The sequence below is a fragment of the Heteronotia binoei genome, chromosome 10 (genome assembly GCF_032191835.1).
Source record: "Heteronotia binoei isolate CCM8104 ecotype False Entrance Well chromosome 10, APGP_CSIRO_Hbin_v1, whole genome shotgun sequence".
In the NCBI taxonomy this organism is placed as follows: domain Eukaryota; kingdom Metazoa; phylum Chordata; class Lepidosauria; order Squamata; family Gekkonidae; genus Heteronotia; species Heteronotia binoei.
This window is the reverse complement of record NC_083232.1, coordinates 50,626,834-50,640,682: the sequence shown is the minus strand read 5'-3', so window position 1 is coordinate 50,640,682 and position 13,849 is coordinate 50,626,834. Positions and strand designations below refer to the sequence as shown.

Here is a 13,849-nt window from a genome sequence, read left to right as displayed (position 1 = left end):
TATGCTGAAATATCCTAAACACAGAGCATTCACCTTTGCCTGTCCTTCCTTCTGCCCTTCTTAAAGGGAGATTTGCTTGAATTCCGTATGAGAACCATCTCTGCCAATGCTACTCAGTGTAGTAGAAATAATTGAGCATGTTTTATTATATTGTCAATTTTACTAGAATATTCAAGATATTTATATTACTCCATTTTATCCAATTTCCCAGACAGAACCAGTTTTATATTTCTCTCCTTCTTGGAGATTGTTGTAATGAAACAACCCTTAAAGTAGTTCAGGGCATGTTTAATTAGTAGTGTACAACCCAGTCTTAATCTTTTAATCCAGTGTTGTATCTTATGTTTAGTGTACCTAGCATATTTAAGATATGGAACTGGTGTAAATGTTGCTGACAACTTTAATTCCGAATTTTGATCTCAGATTGTAATAAACTTGACTTAACCTGACCTGAAGTATCACTGCTTTGTAACATATCAGTTTAATTGCTTATATGATTGCTCTAGATAAGGAGACTACTTACGATTTACTTAGGAACCTGGCCTGTTGATGGATTTGCCCTTACAGAAACAAAGATTTAAAATCTTTTCAAACAGCACAGTTCTCCATTCAGTAAGCAAATGGGGGGGGGGGGCAGATATCACTGAAGTTGAATATGTGCAAAGGTATCCTTTGACAAATGGGAAGAAAAAACTTGGTTTTTAAAAGCTTCATTTTATAGATGGAACATACTTAAGAGCATTTTAATGACCCAGTGTAACAAGAAGAACATAAAATTAGTTTGCTAGGCATATAGCCTTTTTTATTTCAGCTGTTCCTCACAGGTTTCTTTTCTTGCATCGACCCATGTTGCAGATCAGCATTGTGCACTGGAATTTAAATACCAGTGGAGGATAATAAAAATATATGTTTAAAACTTTTGTGTTTATTTTCTCTCTCTTATTAGCATGGTATGACCCCTCTGATGCATGCAGCATACAAAGGGAAAGTTGATATGTGCAAATTGTTGTTGCGCCATGGTGCTGATGTAAACTGCAATGAACATGAGCAGGGATATACTGCCTTGATGTTCGCTGGGCTTTCAGGTATGCTTTCTTCCTTTGTATATGCTAGGGTCTTATACTGTTTAGGCAAAGGTTCCTGCACAACCAGATTGCTGGTGCTGAGTGTAGCTTTGCAATTGTTGGCTTTATGCCAGTTCTGAGCATGGGCTGTTGTAGTCTGAGCCTTGTTCAAATATATCATTTTCAGTCTGCTGATGTGGAGGTTTACTGGAGATTCAGTTACTTTGGATAATTGTTCTCAGTTCTGCAGCTATTTATGCCTGTTGGTGGGGAGTGACTTGTAATAGGGCACCATATAAGTGCTGTTGGTGACTACTCCCCAAGTTTAGAAATGTACTATGTTTTGAGATCAAATGTACTATGTTTTGAGATCAAATAAAATAAAATCCTATCAGACAGGTAGACAAGTGCAGTGCTAGCTTGCTTATATTTAGTCCAAGATCGTGAAATATATTTTGCACTGTGCAGGAGGCATCTCTAAGATGAATTCTGTTTTTGTTCATTCCTTTGAAAAAGGAACAAAATTGCCATAGGCTAGGAGCTAATTAACATAGTCATGTTTTATTGAGAGAAAATGCAAAATTCACATGACCATTGTCCTGTGAATTTGGTACTGGAACAAGCTTTCTTCATCCAGCAGCCAAGACAGGCAGCAGTGACTTGAGTGTTTTCAGCACTTTCTTAAAACTCAGCTTCCCCATGTAATGAGAGAAGCTGTTCATTTCACACCAGATTATCAGCCAGTGTGGATCTGGAAGTGTGTGGAGATACCTCGGCTCAAATTTTCACTGTTCACAAAACTTCTCTGCTTACCTAAACTGCCTTTCAGGATTGTCATGAGGCTAAATGGACAGGGAAGAACAATGTGTGTTGCCTTAAGCTGTTTGAATGAAGGGTAAATATATGTCATTTATGTATGGGGATGTTCTTATTCTGATGTAAGTTAAGTTAATATTTATTAGGCTAAAATAAAATATTAACTGTCTGGGTGGGGAGATCTTGGGGCTTAGCTGCAATATTTCCTTACAGGGTAATTAAAAAAAAAATTGTTTTAGATTCCAGGGTCTGGTAAATGTCATTCTCTAGCAAAAGCACAGTTTATTATGTCAAAGGTGCAGGGATGACAAATGATAAACAATATTTATTAATACATTAAACATATTGTGGGAGTGAGGAGGAAGAACTGGATGTTGTCCAAGTGTTTTTCCACAATAAGACTGTAAGATCATGAACCCCATTACAGAAAAGTTAGAAAATCATTGCATTCTGCACTAGAAGTTGGTGGCTCAGAGTGACATCTTGTACCAATGATTGATTTCATTATTTGGCTCAGGAATTTCATCAGATACATGGGATGTAGACATCTTTTTACTATCTTGTTATAAAGTGCCAAGAAGCAGAGTAATCAGAGCAGCTGATATTCAGAATTAAATTATTTTTTATGGCTCAGATTCATTTGATTGTATCTTTTTTTCTTAATATACTGGTCCAGATTTTGAGTAATAGAAAGGGTGTGCCTTTCCTAGATTAGCATTTCCATGTGATATGTATCTGCTCATGACTGTACTACTTTGGAATGAAGGTGGGGGACCAACTGAATTCTGTAGATCTAGTATGTTGGGGAGAGGGTTCTAAAATAACTTGTTGGGGTTTAACATTTCATCCACAAAACACATTCTACATGTTTCAGAATCAATATTTATTTATATCCCTCTGCAGAAAGTGACTGAAGCCCCTTTTAATATGAATCAGGCCCACTTTTGTATGGGAACTGAGCTCCTAGCATAAAGCTCCAGTAACAGATCTGATTGTGCAGATTTAGGGGAATGTAATATAATTAGACTGTTACATGTGAGGTGAGCCCAGATTTTCCAGGTCCATGGGATTATTCTGATGCCCATTTAACCTGTAGTCCATATCTGAAGACAGTATTTTGGGACTGAGAGTTATGAGTGGGAAAACTGCTTCAAACTGAGGTCCGTAATCATATCAGGATATTTTCTTTCTTCTTATCTCTTATTGACATAACAATATACAACTTTTAAAAGCTTTATAAAAACTTTATTCTCTGAACCTTAAAAAAACTGCTTTGGAAATATTAATTTGTACCGTCTTTATTTTATAACGTAAGAATAGCCCTGATGGATCAGACCAGTAGTCCAACATCCTGTCTCACACAGTTGCTAACCAGTTTCTCTGGACATCCAGCAGCAGGGCAAACATGGCTTCCATCCCGATGTTGCCTCCTGGCTCTGGGAGGCTTAGTGTGGTTTCCCTCAGTCTCCATGGCTAGTAGCCACTGATAGGCCTAACCCATGAATGTAATCCCCTTTTAAAGCTGTTTATTCTTGTGGCCATCACTATACCCTCTGGCAGCAAATTCTACATTGGGAATTACTTTCTGTGTAAAGTAGTATTTCTTTTTGTATGTCCTGAACCCGCTGCCCATCAGTTCCATTGGATGCCCTCTAGTTCTAGTATCTTGGGAGAAGGAGAAAAACTTCTGTCAACACTCTATGTCGTGCATACTTTTATAAACTTCTATCATGTTCTGTAAGCCAAAATGCCCTCAAAACGAGGTTGGGGAATTGTCAGGTGGGCACCTGGCTTAATCAGGATCTTTTACTTGTGTATACAGGATTCCATGTCCAGAAATTAATTACCTCAGAAAAGGGGAGGCTCTGCAGCGACCATAAGGGCTGGACTTCTGCAGTAGCCAATAGCAAGTTAATTGGTGGCACCTAATTGGGTGCCCATGACTGACCAATGAACAAGCTCGGTCCAGGGGTACCTGGTTGGTCTTTCAGGTTGCAATGAACCAGGATGAGGCTCCAGAATGGGGGAAATTACTGGGTGGTGTGCTTGAGTTTACCAAACTTACCTAAAAAGGTGACAATAGATGGCCAAATTGCTACCTAAGGTAACACCCGGTTTACACAAAGGAACTTGGCTCTAGCTGAAGATGGTCTTCCTCTTGGCACCAGTCTTTGTCTTGAGTTCTGTTAGACAAAGGCAATCTGGCAGGATCCATGCCTAAGATAAGCTTGATTGCCTTATGCAGAAGTTGAAGCAGCTGTTGGATATGGAGTCAGGAAAACAAGATGGATTCTGGTGGTGTTAGCCTTTGGTTCATGAAAACAGGCTGGAAACTGTTCACCTGTACAGTTCATGGTGGCGTGGCTTCTTCCACTGTAGCGGCCAAGACTGGGCACGCAAGTAGCAGCTGGAAGCTCGTCTATAGTTCTGGCTAACACCCATCCAGAGATGTAGAATGCTGCTGCAAAGCTGAGGCTTATAGTATCCACATAAGCCTTAGAAACCGTGGGCAAAGTCCTCTTCTTAGAGCAGATGTGTGCAAGTCAAAACTCCAGGCACCCTGGCAACCATACTGGTGATCACGATGTCCATGTGTATGAAAAGTTGGGGGCTTTTTCTTACAGTTCCCCCTTGTCTTTTTTAAAATTGAAAAATCCCAGTCTCTTCAGCCTTTTCACAAAGGAAATGTCCTCCAATCTCTTAATTTTCTTGGTTGCCCCCCTCTGCACTTTTTCCAGCTCTGCAGTACCCTTTTTGAGATATGGTGACCAGAACTGTACACATTATTCCAATTGAGGCTGCACCATACATTAATACACAACTTTTAAAAATTGGATAAAAACTTTATTCTCTGACCCTCAAAAGAAAAAGAAAAACCTTGCTATGGAAATACTAACTTTGTAGCTTCTTTATTTTATAACATAAGAATAGCTGTGCTGGATCAGACCAGTAGTCCAGCATCCTGTGTCACAGAGTAGCATTACAATATTGGCTGCTTTATTCTCAGTTTATTTCTTAATAATCTCTAACACACAGTTTGCCTTTTTCATTTCTGTAGCACTTCCATTGACACTTCCATTGAGCTATCCACTATGACGGGTGGCCAACGGTAGCTCTCCAGATGTTTTTTGCTTACAACTCCCATCATCCCCAGCTAGCATGGCCAATGGCAGGGACTGATGGGAGTTGTAGGCAAAAAACATCTGGAGAGCTACCGTTGGCCACCCCTGCACTATGACCTCAAGTTCTTTTTCCCTCTCGGTCTCAGCCATGTTCAGACTCGATTAGCCTATACTTGAAGTTGGGATTTTTGGTCCTAATACATATCACGTGAATTCCTGTTTTTTTTACTTGGGAAAATATAGCAATATATTGTTGCTGTTGTTGTTGTTAGTTTATATTCCACCCATTCCCCCATGGGGGCTCAGGGCAGAGTATATCAAATATGCAATAATAAAACAATTAGGAACAGCTAAAATCATAATAAAATCAGTTACAGCATTGAGCTCAGTATCTAATCAGCACTTTACATACCATATATTATTATGTTACATAACCCAGTGGCCCGCATCAATTATAAACAGTCCGAAGTATTCTCTCCAAAAAGTCAGAAAGCACTATTCAATTTGATGAGCTGATCATCTAATGGTGCGTCCACTGGGAGTAGGATAGCTACAAGCACTTGATGGGAATGGGTTGTGCTGACAGACAGTAGATTTAAACCTGGCAAGAGTGAAAATGATTGTTTCTAAAAAATTGCTACTTAATCTTCAGTGAGAGCAACTTAAGCTGTATTTAATGAGGGTGTACAAGGTTTTTATTTAAGACATGTACCAGTCTCTTCCACTTTAATGTTCTTTAAAAAAAATAAAGCCCAACAACCAAACTATATTTTAGGCAACAATTTTTTGTACAGACGTCTAGAATTGTAAGCTTTCTTCTTTTTTATAATAGGAAACAAAGAAATTACCTGGATGATGCTAGAGGCTGGAGCAGAGACAGATGTTGTTAACTCTGTGGGAAGGACTGCTGCTCAGATGGCTGCCTTTGTAGGTAAATGGAGCATCCTCACATCCTAGCTTTCATTGAGGCTATGGGATGATAGTGCTTGTCCTGATTTTCAGTGTATCTAATGTATGCATTAACTGTTTCCCACTTAATTTTACATGTTTGGATTTAAAGTGGTTACTGTAATGCAGCCATTCCTCCTGTTGAATTCTCCTGTTTACTAGTAGTCCTTAGGCATGAGATGTGAAAAGTTTGAAAAGTTGGGCATAAAAGACAGCTCTGGATTTTAAGGAACTAGTTTTTAACGTTAAAAACCTCATATGCCCTACATTCAATAAATATTGAGTAATCCTTCAGAAAAATTATTCAGTCACTTTCTTTGTGGTGAACTTGTCAATCTGAAGAGGGAGTTTTGCTGCTAGTTTCTTTGAAAAGACAACCATCTGCTTAAAAATTGGACAAAATATAATAATATAATTTCATGTGAGCTGCTTAAATATGTGGCACCAAAGTATCTTCCAGAAGGGATGACATCCTTACCTCTAATTTTTTTTATTTAAAAAATAATTAATAGAGGTACAGGAAAAAAAGAGGAAAAATAGGGTATAGAAAAATTAATTATATAGGAATATTTACATCTATCCAAGACATTCATATTATATATAATGTATAAATCAGAAACCAGAAATAGGATATTTCAGAATGTTTGGCTTCTCATCTCCCTTATTATAGTTGTTAACATAACAATTATGATTATTGCTACATCAAGGAGGAAAAAAGAGAAACAATTAGATGAAAATAAAATAAATTTTAAGTCTATTTCACCATATATATAAAAAGATTGTGATAGATTAGAAATGATAGTATAATAATCGGCAACTATTATTAATTAATATTAATGAATGATTTCAGAATACTAGTTATTTAAATTTAAAATAATTTAATCATTCTTCGCTCTATATTATATCAGAAAATTTAAGCATTATATCAGAAAATTTAAGCATGGTCTTAAAGAATTTTGTCAGCTTTATAATAAGGTATTTCCCCTTCAGTCATTTATTAAAATTGTGTTTCTTCATCTATAAATACTACGGTAAAAAAAACCCTGTGTACTTTGTGATAGTATGGTGTATCCTTTACATATATGTATATAAAATATATAAAAGATACACCATAAAGCTCAAAATGGTGAGTTTATGTTCTATGCCTCTTATTTGCTTTTTCTTTTTAATGGGGTATAGAACAGTAACCAGCAAGCTACCTAGCTTGCTCAGGAACTGCAGATAAATTATCTGTAATTGTTTTCCTTGAAAGGAACTGCAGATAAATTATCGGTAATTGTTTTCCTTGAAAAGAACTGTGAAGGATCAGTGTAATATAATTTTAGTGTAATTCTAGGGCATATCCTGTAATTCTTATAAACAGTAAGGGATTTTAGTATTGTGTCCTCTTACAGAAGTTGTACCCGCACAGAACTAGCTTTTTTAATGTTTAAATGAACCACAAATCACTAGTAAATACTGAATTACTGTCTTTATTGTTGGTCACAGTTGACTGTGTTTTAGTCCTACGTTTATTGTACAGAAACTGCAGAAGCCCTCCTACTTTATTTTGACCTTTGCATAGAACATGCTTTGTGCGTTCACACTGAAAGTGTATAATGATTTGTTAACGTTTTTTGGTAAACAGTTAACCTCCCTAACTTCTACATGATTGGCTTCAGGTGTTGATTTTGCTGGCTTGTTTTCTTCCAAAAGATGAATAATTCTGTTTTGTTTTGCTTTTTAAGGTCAACATGATTGTGTAACTGTTATCAACAACTTCTTTCCTCGAGAAAGGCTAGACTACTACACAAAACCACAAGGACTGGATAAAGAACCAAAACTTCCAGTTAAGTTAGCTGGACCTCTGCATAAGATCATCACAATTACTAATTTGCATCCAGTCAAGGTACACTATGGCTTGTGTTTTTGGCTTCAGGGCTTTTTTTGAACAGGAATGCACAGGAACGCAGTTCTGGCTGGCTTGGTGTCAGGAGGTGTGGCCTAATAAGCAAATGAGTTCCTACTGGGCTTTTTCTACCAAAAAAGCCCTGTTTGGCCTTATACTAAATTAACCTGGAGCATGCTGAATAGTCAGTCCTATTTGTTTCAGGGTCCAGTTCAAGCTCATGGTACTGCCTTTTGGTTCTTACATTCTTGAACAACCTTCCTGCAGCTGGCCTTGTATTAGCATATTCTGCAACAGCCCAGGTTGTGGATTGTCCAGTGACTGCCACATGCTTTTGGAACAGTGTCGTGGCTTTCCAGTGAGGCTGTAAAACAATTAATCCACAGAGCATTTGGGGGCAGTCTGAGTATGGTAAACAGGATCTTTTTTTATGGTAAACAGGTTCTTTTAAGGAATGTTTGGTGCTTTTAATGTATTTTATATTTATTGTTGCAATATATGCCTGTGTATATTTTATTGTATTGTATATTGTTACTGGGTTTGGATACTGAGTTGGTCAGGAGAAGGGCTGGCATATATTCTAAATATTTCAGAAGACTAAATTAAATCATTTAAGGAAAACCTTTACTCAGGGAACTGGATGACTACATTTGACCTGTGGCTAAAACATGATTCTTAGTTTGTTCTTGAGACACTCAGAAGTCAGGCACTTCAATTTTACATGTATTTGTATGAAAGAGGCTTGACGGTGGAAAAACTCTGCTCCACACTGAATGTTTATTTTTAAACTTGGGTTTCTTTCCCTATAGCATATAAACCTAAGAGTGCACTCTAGAGGCTTCTGTCTGTATAGATAGGTCTTTATCTTACTTCTATAATCTCATGATGGCTTGAATAAAATTGAAAATATTAGGATGTGTTTGCTATGGAACAGCAACTCTTAAATATTGTAGCTGCAGGTATTGTACTATCTCTACACTTTCATCCCATCCTTCCAAGCTCAGGAAAGCATAAACAGTACTCTCCCTACCCCCACATGGTAACCTCATGTGATAGGTTGAGTGTGATTAATTGTCCCTAGGTCATCTGATGAACTTCATGGCTGATTTGACAACTGAACCTGAGTCTTCCTAGCCTAGCATTCTAAACATTGCACTGTACTGGCTATCAGAGATGCTAAATGGCTAAAAGGAGTGCAATTAATTTTATGATACTTACCTCCTGTGTTCATTGTGCATGTACTGCAAAATGAAGCTACTATGTTAACAGTATGAGTGTAGCTGCTTTAGATGACATAAAAAGCTGCATTAGATAAATAGCACAGTTCAGAGAAGAGCAGCAAGACTTTAGAAGGGCTATTATGATTCATCCTTAGCAGTTATACATAGCTTCTGTTTAGAATTATCTTTTCAGAAACAGCTCTAATTTTAAAGTAAGCCTTTTGGTTAATATTTACTGCAGATAGTGTTGCTAGTGAAAGAGAATCCTCTTCTGACTGAAGTTGAACCACTGCAAAAATGCTACTATGTATTGGACCTTATTTGTGAGAAGTGCATGAAGCAGAGAGAAATGAACGAAGTACTGGCAATGAAAATGCACTACATCAGCTGTATTTTCCAGAAATGCATCCTTTTCCTAAAGGAACGTGAAGATAAATTGGATGGGTTAATCAAAAGGTACATTATCTCAATTATGTATAATGTGGCATTGAACCCATGTAAAGGAAAGACAGATTAATCAGGGGTAGAGACAAAAATGGCAGTTCTTTTTCCTCGTCCCAATTTTTTTTAAAAATTAGGACCAGTAGCTGTTAAGTCAACTTTTTGTGGCCCTTCTGTTGATTTCCCTTAGCAATTCTGCATGCCTGTTTTTCTCCTTCATGTTTCATAGGTGCAGTGGTTGCAAATGGTGCAGTGGGGTGTTCATTGTTTGGCAGAGCTGTGTCTAGTTTTAACTGAAGAGGGTAGGCAGCAGTGTGTATCTTAAGCCCAAACATTTTCCTGAAGTGAAAACTTGCTGCTCTCTCTTGACAACCACTGCCTACTTCTATAAACTGCAAGAGAAATTTGTAAAATTCTTTACTGCCAGTACAACGGTATCAAAAAGCCCTTTGTTACAACTGCCTATGGGTTTTGTATTATGGTGGAACAATTATTTTCTTGCCTTGCAATAAGATAATCATTTCATAATGCCAATTCATATATAGAATCGTAGAATCATAGAGTTGGAAGGGATCTCCAGGGTCATCTCGTCCAACCCGCTGCATAATGCAGGAAATTCATAAATACTTCCCCCTAAATTCACATATGATCTGGCTCTGCACAAGTAGGTCTTAAACATCTATCACTTTTTCTTGTTCTGCAGCAAGCCAGTTTACCAGCATCCATACTGGAAAAATATGGTTCCTGCTTAGTCCCAAACTAGAGATGGACACGAATCGAAGCACATATCATGATTCATGTCTAATATAGCCAATTCATGATTCATTCCAAATCAGTTCAGGTAGTTGCACTATGCACGACTTGCAAAATGAAGTGGCCCAACAAACATGCCGGTGCAATAACACCACTTTCAAGGGACATCATCACACTGGGCACATTTGTGGCTAAACAAACCACAATTCATTTAGGAAATGAAAAAACAAGCTGAATCACCAAATTGGGCAAACTAACATACAACAAAAAGAACCACCATTTTCACTTTTCATGCCCATTCCTACTCCCAATCAGAACTATAGTCTCAAGCTCTACTTTACCCATTCAGCTATGGCTTGCCAAAAAAGTAGAGGCAAGGGAAACAGTATGTGAATCAAAGCTTACTCTTGTAATAGAAATTAATGGTCTTGCATTGAATCTCAATCTAACCAGATGTAAAAGTTACGTAGAAATGTATTGGTCGCTTTTCTTTTATGCTATAGACATTCAGCTAGACAGCTGAATCTTGGCCTACACTTTACTGTAAGGAAGGGAAGGTGACCAATGGTGGGCTATGAACAATGGAAGAATGAAGTATTAAGTAGTAAAGTCTGTTTGTTATCATTTCTTGCTCTAATGCTTTCAGCCTACTGAAAGGCAGAGATAAAGATGGTTTTCCAGTATATCAAGAGAAATTCATCAGAGAGTGCATTCGAAAATTTCCTTACTGTGAAGCTACACTGCTCCAGCAGCTTGTGAGAAGCATTGCTCCAATTGAAATTGTGAGTGCCTGGGACTGCACAGCTCATTTTCCTTTGTATCTGTTTAGCAAAGCATCTGAAATGCACAGCATGCAAGTGAATCTGTTCTCCCTCATATCTTTTGTGGTAGGGCAGTCTAAATTGTAGACTAAAAAAGCAATCTCTCTCATAATTAGAAGGTAAAATTTGGATGAGTTTTGCTTTTGGAAGGGTCTGTAACCAAGTGGTGACTGTGGAGAGCCTGGTGGTCCAACTGTGATGGATGCCATTGCTGATCCTTTAGAACTCATTTCATGCAGCCAACCTAGTGCTGCTGCTACTACACTACCAGGCCACAACCAGTATTCCCAGTTGAGATCATTCGGTCCCCTTTTTTCCATATGTCATCATCAAAAAGAAAAAAAAATAAGACATTTTTTTTAAAAAAACCCCTTTACTATAAATTGAAAAAAGAATTTACCAACCATCATAAACAGAGCACACTGGATTTTTTATTATTGGTCTGAATGGTACATGTTTTTTTAATTGCTATAAATGCAAAGGTTACATCTTTCAGCAGTAACAAAACAAATGCTGCAAAACAGGGAAATGGGGGGGGAATAGAATGGAGAGACAAAAGAGCATTAATATTAGAGAAGTTGCGTATATTAGGAGAGATTGGATTTATACCCCACCCTTCGCTACCTAAAGGAATTTCAGAGTGGCTTACAATTTCCTTTCCCTTCCCCTCCCCGCAACAGACACCCTGTAAGGTAGGTGGAGTTGAGACACCTTGAACAGAAACTGCTCTTGAAAGGAACAGCTCTGCAGAAACTTGTGTCTGACTCAAGGTCACATCAACATGTGCATGTAAAGGAGTGGGGAATAACAACTGGTTTTCCCAGATAAGAGTCCATGCACTTAACCACTACACCAAACTGACTCTCAGTTATAACTGTCTTGATATTATGATTGTCTTGATGCATACTGATAAGTTTTAAAAGGCTTTGCTATTTTGTGTTCTTGCAATAAACACTGGCAATGTAATTAATGCACAGAATTCATATAATAAGGATGTCTTTTATTTCTTCTAAAGATAGTAAGCATCCCATCATCATCTTCCTACTTAAGATAGAAATTGTTTAAACTCTCTCTCTGTAAATTTTAACAATATAAGCATATTGTTTTATAGCTAGTATTCCATCACCAGTTCATCTTCTGTAATGTTCTGCCAAGCTGATCTCAGACTAATTTCTCTTTGCTTTTTCTCAATGCAACAAAGAAACAATGTCAGCTGAGGGCTGCAAAAAGTGCTGCTTTTCTTAAACCATATATTGATCTGCAAGCAGTTTTTTGCTACATGTATTTTCAAGTTCTGTAGAAACACTAAATGGTTTTAATACTACTGTTGCTGTGACATTCAGTCACTATTATTTTAACACCCGCCCCCCTCCCCCCCAATTCCTCAGGGCTCTGATCCTACAGCTTTCTCTGTACTGACACAAGCCATTACTGGCCAAATGGGCTTTGTGGAGGCTGAGTTTTGCACAACATGTGGGGAGAAGGGAGCAGCCAAAAGGTGTTCGACATGCAAAATGGTAAGAATTGCATTTCCTGTTTTAAAATCAATTGTTATCAGTTTAGGGTTTGGTCTTCCTCATCAAAGTGGAAGAGTACATATTGTACTCTGGACCGTTCTAGTACATGCAGTGGTGTTAATTGCCTTGATTTGTAAAACATTTGTCTGGTCATTCTCAGGTGATCTATTGTGATCAGAACTGCCAGAAAATGCATTGGTTCACACACAAGAAAGCATGCAAGATGCTAAAAGAGGCCCATGAGAAGCAGGAGATGGAAGCTGCCAAAGAGAAGCAGCAGCAAGAAAGAAAGAAAAAAAGAGGTTGATGCATATTGTTACAACACTATTCATAGTAATACCTTTCATTGGAGGGTGATCTTCGGAACAGTGCTATTAATACACTCATGCCTGACCAGTGCTTTCATACTTCTAGCTGGGTGAGAGAACTATGTCCATAAACAAGTGCTTATGGAGATGTCAGGAATGAGCAGTTTTGGGTCTACAGGCCCAGTTAGCTAATAGGTAAAGAAACCAATTATTTTTCTCTGGATAAGATTCAGTATTCCTTCATAATAAGCTGACTCACAAATATATCCCTTCCCATACCATACCATACCAAACCTTTAATGGCATAATAGATTCAGATAAAAATACACAGAAAATAAAAATTTAAACATTGGAGATAAAATCAAAATAAAACCGAGCTTACAGATGCATTCAAACATGGTCAGAATTAAATTTAAGGATATCCCTTCCCTTTCCTCTTATTCCACAGGATCCATCAGCTTAATAAGGAGCAAAAGCAGGTCATTACTGTGTTCCCCCCAAAAAATCCATCACCACTTTTTAAAATTGTCCATGAGGTTACAGCTTGACTAACCTGACCTTCTTGAACCCATTATGACTTCATTACAAATGCCTTAAAGAATATTTTTGAAATAACAGTGTTGACATTAGCTAGTGTACCTGCTTCATCATTCACTTTTGCATATGCACAAGTGGGGACCTATTAGAAACTTGCAGGGAGGGTGCATCCTATCCCCCCTTTGCTTCCTTCCCTCCCCACTTTTCTAACAACTTTCCACCTGCCTTTTTCTCCTGTTCATTCTCCATCAATCTCCCCCACTTTTCTCTGTACTTATTCCCCATTTCTCCCCTTCTCAGACAATTTCTCTCTTCCCTTCTCTGAAAATATTCCCCTGTCTTGTTTTCTCCCCCTTCTCCTTACCTTCACTTCCTCTTCAGCCACTGGGCTGTCCTTGCTCAGAGGCCCCTGGT

General features: G+C 37.9%; 1 protein-coding gene across 3 annotated transcripts in view; it reads left to right on the top strand.

Annotated features, from left to right (window-relative positions):
* The window catches only part of ANKMY2 (ankyrin repeat and MYND domain containing 2), a 29,832-nt gene that overhangs the window by 14,245 nt on the left and 1,738 nt on the right, over positions 1-13,849 (top strand). The window contains exons 3-9 of one of the 3 annotated variants that reach the window (XM_060248594.1): positions 947-1,085; positions 5,835-5,933; positions 7,678-7,838; positions 9,300-9,514; positions 10,899-11,034; positions 12,462-12,590; positions 12,751-12,892. In XM_060248594.1, coding sequence (XP_060104577.1) covers positions 947-1,085; positions 5,835-5,933; positions 7,678-7,838; positions 9,300-9,514; positions 10,899-11,034; positions 12,462-12,590; positions 12,751-12,892 — 1,021 coding nt within the window. Of the gene's footprint in view, positions 1-946; positions 1,086-5,834; positions 5,934-7,677; positions 7,839-9,299; positions 9,515-10,898; positions 11,035-12,461; positions 12,591-12,750; positions 12,906-13,849 lie in introns of all 3 variants that reach the window. The other 2 variants (XM_060248596.1, XM_060248595.1) reach the window with 2 other exon arrangements.